Here is a 6733-nt window from a genome sequence, read left to right on the forward strand (position 1 = left end):
CCCGCTTGGGTATGTTTAATTCTTATGGTAGTAGACCACAGTTTTTGTGAAAATTTACTGAATGTTACAAAGCTTCAGGGTTTTAGTCTGTGAAATGATAAACAAACATGTAAAGTGGCACATGAAAAATTTGAAGGTATTTACTATTTAGGAAGGCTGTACGCTCATGGTGTGTGTCTGCTCTTGAGCTGATGGTGGCTAAACACCTTGAGTAAATTAGACAGACATAAATGAAAGAAATAGAGAATTTTCAGTGAGGAAAAGATAGGTTTGATGCTGAATTTCCTTCAGGGATTGGCCACAAGTGACTCCTGATTTGCTTTCTCAGGGCCACGTGCAAGATGAGGTTCGCTTTGTACAGTAATGCGGTGCAGTCCGCCTAGGCCAGCCCTCAGTACATTGATGCTTTTTTTTACTTTGGGGGGGGTAGGTACTGGGGGTTGAACCCAGGGCTTTCACACTGAGCCACACCCTGAGCCCATTTTTAATATCAGCCAAATTAGGAAGTCAATAAGAACAACTGTAGTATGTCATCTGATACAAGTCTTTCTCTCTTAGCATTTGTACATTTACTTTGTAATTTGTAAAAGTAATACACAAATGTTAACACATAAAGTCACAGGATCCAGCACCATTTTGGAGCATCCATACTTCTTGCTATTTAATAATTTGCTTAAATAGCAAAAATATTGCAACTCTTTCAAGTGACTACACAGTTCTAAAAGTGTGTTATTAGTCTAATTTAAACCATCCAAGAAAATGAACAGGTATGAAAATGTCTCTAGTAGTATTGTCTGTTGAATTTGATTTCTGTACAGAATGCAGATGTAATTTCACTTTGAAGACAGATAGTGTAAGTCTTCTATTTCTCCCCCGCAAGTCTACACTGAGACCACATGCAGGGATGAGCTGTTTTATGTTGTCTCTCTTCCCGCTGTTATACACTCCTAGAAGCAGAGTGCACAGATAATGGTTTCTGTTTTCCAATACTTTGGGTGTCCCATCGATGCTTTTGCCTTGTCACCCTCAGGTAAATGATCCTGCACTGAGGGGAGGCGGCCTTTTCCCAAACCAGCTGCCTGGAATGGATATGATCAAGCAGGAGGGAGATGCATCACGGGTAAGAAACGTGGGCAGGGAGTGCGTGAAGGTCGTGGTGAAGTGGGCACAGGGCTCTACAGGCAAAAATTGGCCTAGATTGATTATCAGCCAGCAAACTGAAGATAGTTACAGAATATCTTCTCATTTCGTTTGGCAGACAATGCTTTGGTGTGACTGATTCTTTCTTTAAGCTTGTTTTAATTGATCGGATGGTGGCAAATGAATTAAGAACCCTAAATTTGCACTGAAATGATATTAGACCAGAGCAAAAACTAAAGTAGCAAAGAATTAATCATATTAGAGCAAACTTTGATTTATTGTTGCTTTTTCTGAATTATGATGTTAGATTTTTAGGCTGATGAGAGGAATTAATATTTCCTCTCTTCCCTGGACCTAAGTATTTTGTTGTGTTTAAGCAACAATCTTATGTATTATTTGCTTGTTACAGCTTAAACACTTGTTCTGAGAGAGGATTGCCATGGTTGCCCAAATCTTGAAGCCTGGGGCTAATGAGTACTGAATGCCCACTCGAAACGCGTGCCAGGCTGCAGCTGCGTTACAGGGAGGGCTCTGTGAGCAGTTTGGTATATGGGCAAGGGGGGTGCATGCCCACTTTAGGGAAGGGATGACCCCCCAGGAGTAAATAATTATTTGTTAAAAACTATCCCACTGGAAAAAACATGAGGCCAATGTTGTATTTCCTCAAAAAGGTGGATGTTGGATGGTCCTGTCAGTCTTATTCAGAGCCAAGAGGGTGTACACAGGCCTGCAATCCCAGCACTCCGGGAGGCTGAGACGGGAAGATCACAGCTTCAAGCCCAGCCTAGGCAACTTGACAATTTAGTGAGACCCTGTCTTGAAATTTAAAAAGAGCTAGGGATGTAGCTCAGTGTAAAGGCCTTGGGTTCATTCTCTAGTACCCAGTAAATAAATAAGCATTCCAGTTTGGAATAACGTAGACTAATTTATGTTTTAACAACATTGTGTTAATTTTCTCCGTGTGGCTGCTCTTGTTTGTAAGAAGCACAGCTGTGGAAATTGGAGATGCTGACTGTGGGTGGGAATCCTGGAGACTGTTACCTACAAATTTGAACCTGGATGGTGTAATGCTCAGATGTACACTCACCCACTCACTTCTATGGTCTAAACCAATTTAAATAGACAAAGTAAGTCAAAAAGAAGGAAATAGACCCTATATTGAACATGTATGTAGATTTGAAATATGCTGTGGATTCCAGTCCTGCCCTGCCCTCCATGGAGCCACAGGAAGTGAGTGGCCGCAGAACTCCATGATGGCTGTGACAGAAGTTCAGGTCTGAAACCTGGGGAGCACTTCCCGAAGGAACAGTGACATTGATGATAATTAATCCAGCCCAACATAACCGAAAAAAGCTAGGAAGCTTAGTCTTGGAGCACATATCTCTGGGGGGGAAATGCATTTGGGAGGCCAGCCCTGTCCCACCACCAAGCTCATCGCTGAGATCAGACTGCCATTCCTCTGCTCCTCCTGGGCCTAGGTGCCTTGGTGGGTGAGGCCCTCAAGCAGGGGCACGCCAGGCCTGGTCTTCTCTTTCCCCCCTGAGCCCAGGAGTTTCCCTACCTGGATCTTTTTTTTCTGCTGGCAGCTTATTATCTCCAAGAAGAACAGACTTGCCTACTCTAAAGCAGAACATGGGAGCTTCCCTTATTCTGCCTTTTTAAAAAACTGGGAACAACCAGCATATATAAAGTCCCTCGTTCAGACCACACCACACCATCTGGTAGCCACTGTTTGGAAGGTTTTATGCCCTATAGTAAATCTGACAATATCAGGAAGTGAATTCGAGCAGACCGGCCCCTGAATGTCATTCCTAACCCTGTACCCCACTGCCCACGTCCCTGTGGGAACACCAAGCTCTGGTGAGACTTGCCTATGGCTTCATGAAGGTAGCATTGGAGTTGGCCAGAAGAAATACATTACTTCCTTTGATGCCACTCCCTTTTGTCTGTTTACTTAAACCCTAAAATGAAGGAAATACTATGCAATAGACAATAAAGATTCAGCCCCCCCACCCCCACCCCATCCCCAGACAAGGTCTCACTGTGTAGTCCAGGCTGGCCCCTAACTCAGAGGCAATATTCCTGTCTCAGCCTCCCGAGTGCTAGGATTATAGGCATGACCATCACACCCAGCTTGCCTTCAAGGTGTTTTGTTTGCTTTTTATTATTATTATTCATGAAGTTTCTTGGTACATTTAGGTATACTGTGATCACATTTGTCATTGGGACTTTGTACCTATACATGATATACCTTGGTTTTTGTTACCTTGAAGTTCTTGTGTTTTTGTTTTTGTTTGTTTGTTTGTACTGGGGATTGTTGAGTCCTTGTGCTTACAAGGCAGGTGGTAGAGCCACTAAGCTAAATCCCCAGCCTGTTACTTTAATGTTTTGTTTGTTTGTGTTCCGACACTGGAAATTGAACTCAGGACCTTGCACTTTGAAGGCAGGCGTGGCGCCACTGAGCTAAATAAATCCCCAGCCCTCCTTGAAGTTAAACCTTATAAAGGGTGGGTTTAAGTACAGCTCCCTAGAATTCTTTTCTGAAACTAAAAAATTAAGGGTTTAAAAAATATTTTAATCAGCACTTATTTTCACAGGAAATACTGTTGACACAGCTGGAAATAAAGCCTCGCTTGAGTTTGACACAAGCCTGAACAACATATCTAGACCCTCCCTATCTCACAAAAGAGAAGCATTTGACACTTTTGGTTTTTGTTTTGTTTTATGGTGGTTGGGTTGTTTGTGTTTGGTTGTATTTTGGTGATACAGGGACTCACTTTGCGGTTCAAGCTGGCCTTGAACTCACTAGGTAGCCTAGGTTGGTCTCAAAAGCAAAGCAATCCTTCTGCCTCAGCCTCCTGGGTTACAGGCTTGCTCGAAGGTCATTTTGTAGGAGGTAGGAAACTGGGCTAAGATGTGATTGGTAAGAGAGCAGCAGCCACTCAGGAGAAGCTGACAACCCTCCCCTACTGTGTCCCCAGAGAGGCAGGGAGGGCCTCACCCCCGCTCGTGTCGGAGCTGTGTGCACTAATGCAGACGCAGGCCCTGATTTGCACTGCTTACAGCAGCCATGTATTGTGATGTCCTGTCGTGGGGGCTCTGCGGGGTCTCACTGAAACCTCGGGTGCTACTTGACTTCGTCTTCTCCCTGCAGAAATACTGCTGACCCTGCAGGGAGCTGGCCGCTGCTTCCCTCGGCTGACCAGGCGCACGTGCTCACAACACCTAGCATCTGGAGAGCCGCGTCTCTGTGCCGACCCTGATCTGCCCGCAGTTCTCCCAGAGCCAGCGAGCAGACGGGCTGGGCCCTGCTCCTGGGGGGTGCCAGCCACCGCAGGAGCCACCTCTTCTCTTTCTGGTCTGAAGCTCGCTCCAGACAGTTGCTCAGTCTGTTCACTGCATTCACCTTAGTGCAACTTAGATCTCTCCTGCAAAGTAAATGTCGACAGGCAAATTTCATACCCATGTCAGATTGAATGTATTTAAATGTATGTATTTAAGGAGAACCGTGCTCTTGTTCTGTTCCTGTTTGGTTCCAGACACTGGTTTCTTGCTTTGTGTCCCCGGCTAATCAGTCAAATGCTAAAGGTTAAGATTTCATCTGGAGGAAAGAAAAGAATTTTTAAAAAATGAAACTAAAGTTGTTTTAAGCTAAGACCTGCATTTGGGATGGAATCAGGGCAGACACTGCGGACAGCACTGTGTGCACAGACACACCCTAAGTGAAGACTGCAGTCACAGAAAGCTCTCTAGACTTTGTTGGAAAGAGTTTCCGGTTCCTGAACAGGCAAAAAAGAGCCTATGAGAGGGCTGTTGATATTATCAAGTTTTGTTTTGTTTTGTTTTTTAGTTGTTTTTTGTACCAGGGATTGAGCTCGGGGCCCCCCTTGTGCTTATGAGGCAGGCGACGGAACCATTGAGCCAAATCCCTGGCCCAATATTATCAAGTTTTGTTTCAGTTTTTTATCTTTGTTAAAATTAAATTAGTTCACCTAAATTATGGATCACGAAGTATTTTTTATTTCTAACTTAAGTTCCCTTTAGATTGGTCAGACAGCTTGAATTAGTGTCTCTCCTTCCTCTGACCCTGACTCTTGTTTCTTTTCCTCTTTGCTTTTCCCTGTTCCCTCTAATTTCCCGAAGTGTTTTGCCAGCCACTTACACTAAATACTGGATTTCATAAAAATACATTTACTGGCAAGGAGAAGAGCAGAGTTAAGACTGGATACCAGTCAGGTTAAGGCCACTGCTCCAAAAGCGTGTTCATTCTGTTCCCCAGCGACTCTGGCCTCCAACATGCAAGAAAAATTCGTGTATTGAAATTGACCGCAGATATCACGACAGATGTAACCTCTGCCTTGTGTTTTTTATTTTGTTTTTTAGCAGTGCTAAGCCGAAGTTTTGTAAGGTACATAAAATCCAATTTATATGTAAACAAGCAATAATTTAAGTTGAGAATTTAAGTGTTTTAATTGTATAATTTTTGTGAGGTATACATATTGTGGAATTGACTCAAAAATGAGGTACTTCAGTATTAAATTAGATATCTTCATAGCAGTGTCTCCTAAAGGTGTTTTGTAAAGGAAATCAATGCCTTGATTAGACCTAATTTGTAGACTTAAAGACTTTATTTTCTAAACCTCGTGATTCTGCTCATAAATCATTTATCTAATCTATATGATATGCAGCTGCCGTAGGAACCAATTCTTGATTTTTATATGTTTATATCCTTTCTTAATGAACCTTAGAAAGACTACATGTTACTAAGCAGGCCGCTTTTACGGTTGTTTTTCTTGTCCACTCTGGTAGGGAAATAATCTTTTAGTCATTGGTATCAGTTTCCTACAACTGCAATACCAAGAAACCTTTTTTGAGCTATTTCTCCCCATCCCCAATACACATACTTTCTTACCTAAATTTCAGAATGGTATCTTTTTGATGTCTAAAAAGCAAAGCATTTTATAATATCTCATTAGCCAGGCTTTTTAGGAACAGAGAAGTTTTTCCTTGAAATTTGATTGCTTTTATGTGGCAGGGTAAAAAATGTACAGATTACCCCTATTTATATTTATATATCTCTCTCTATATGTACCAAGTATGGAAATACAGGAAGAGATATAGCCCAAAGATAAATGGTAAATAGACAGTCTGAAAGTTCTGCTCCATAGTAAACTTTCTGGAAGTTGGCATTTTGATACTTTTTTCCACTTTGAGAGGGATCTCAATCCAGGGAGCTGGCCAAGGAACAGCACTTCTCAGCGGCCACCAATAGATCATCCCTTCAAGAGGTGCTGACCAGTGGGTGGCCCAGCGTTGATGACTCGCGTGAAAAAGGTAGGCCTGGAGCTCGTGGCCCTATCCCAGCGATGAGGGTTAGGTACTGCATAGATCAGCGTGACCAGTTGTAAGTTCATTTTTAGAAATATGTGAGTTGGAGTGACTAACTTCACACAGCACAAAAGAGAAAATGGAGTTTTAACCGGATTTAAGTCTCTTTTCACTATAACACCATCCAAAAGAAAACTATGTTCTTTCATTGTTTACTCATCTGCCCACTTTGTTTAACATCAGTCCCAAGTCAGACAAATCTGCA

At 42.7% G+C, this 6733-nt stretch overlaps 1 protein-coding gene across 5 annotated transcripts in view; it reads left to right on the forward strand.

Annotated features, from left to right (window-relative positions):
• Ncoa2 (nuclear receptor coactivator 2) overlaps nucleotides 1–5027 on the forward strand; it is a 283274-nt gene extending 278247 nt beyond the window's left edge. For all 5 annotated transcript variants that reach the window (XM_010609003.3, XM_033760600.1, XM_010609005.2 and 2 more), the window contains 2 exons: nucleotides 1031–1120; nucleotides 4295–5027. In XM_010609003.3, coding sequence (XP_010607305.1) covers nucleotides 1031–1120; nucleotides 4295–4306 — 102 coding nt within the window. In that variant the 3' untranslated portion in view covers nucleotides 4307–5027. The remainder of the gene's footprint in view (nucleotides 1–1030; nucleotides 1121–4294) is intronic.
• Nucleotides 5028–6733: the final 1706 nt, after the last annotated feature.

The sequence above is a fragment of the Fukomys damarensis genome, unplaced genomic scaffold, assembly GCF_012274545.1.
Source record: "Fukomys damarensis isolate Sample0158 unplaced genomic scaffold, DMR_v1.0_HiC HiC_scaffold_5, whole genome shotgun sequence".
NCBI lineage: Eukaryota > Metazoa > Chordata > Mammalia > Rodentia > Bathyergidae > Fukomys > Fukomys damarensis.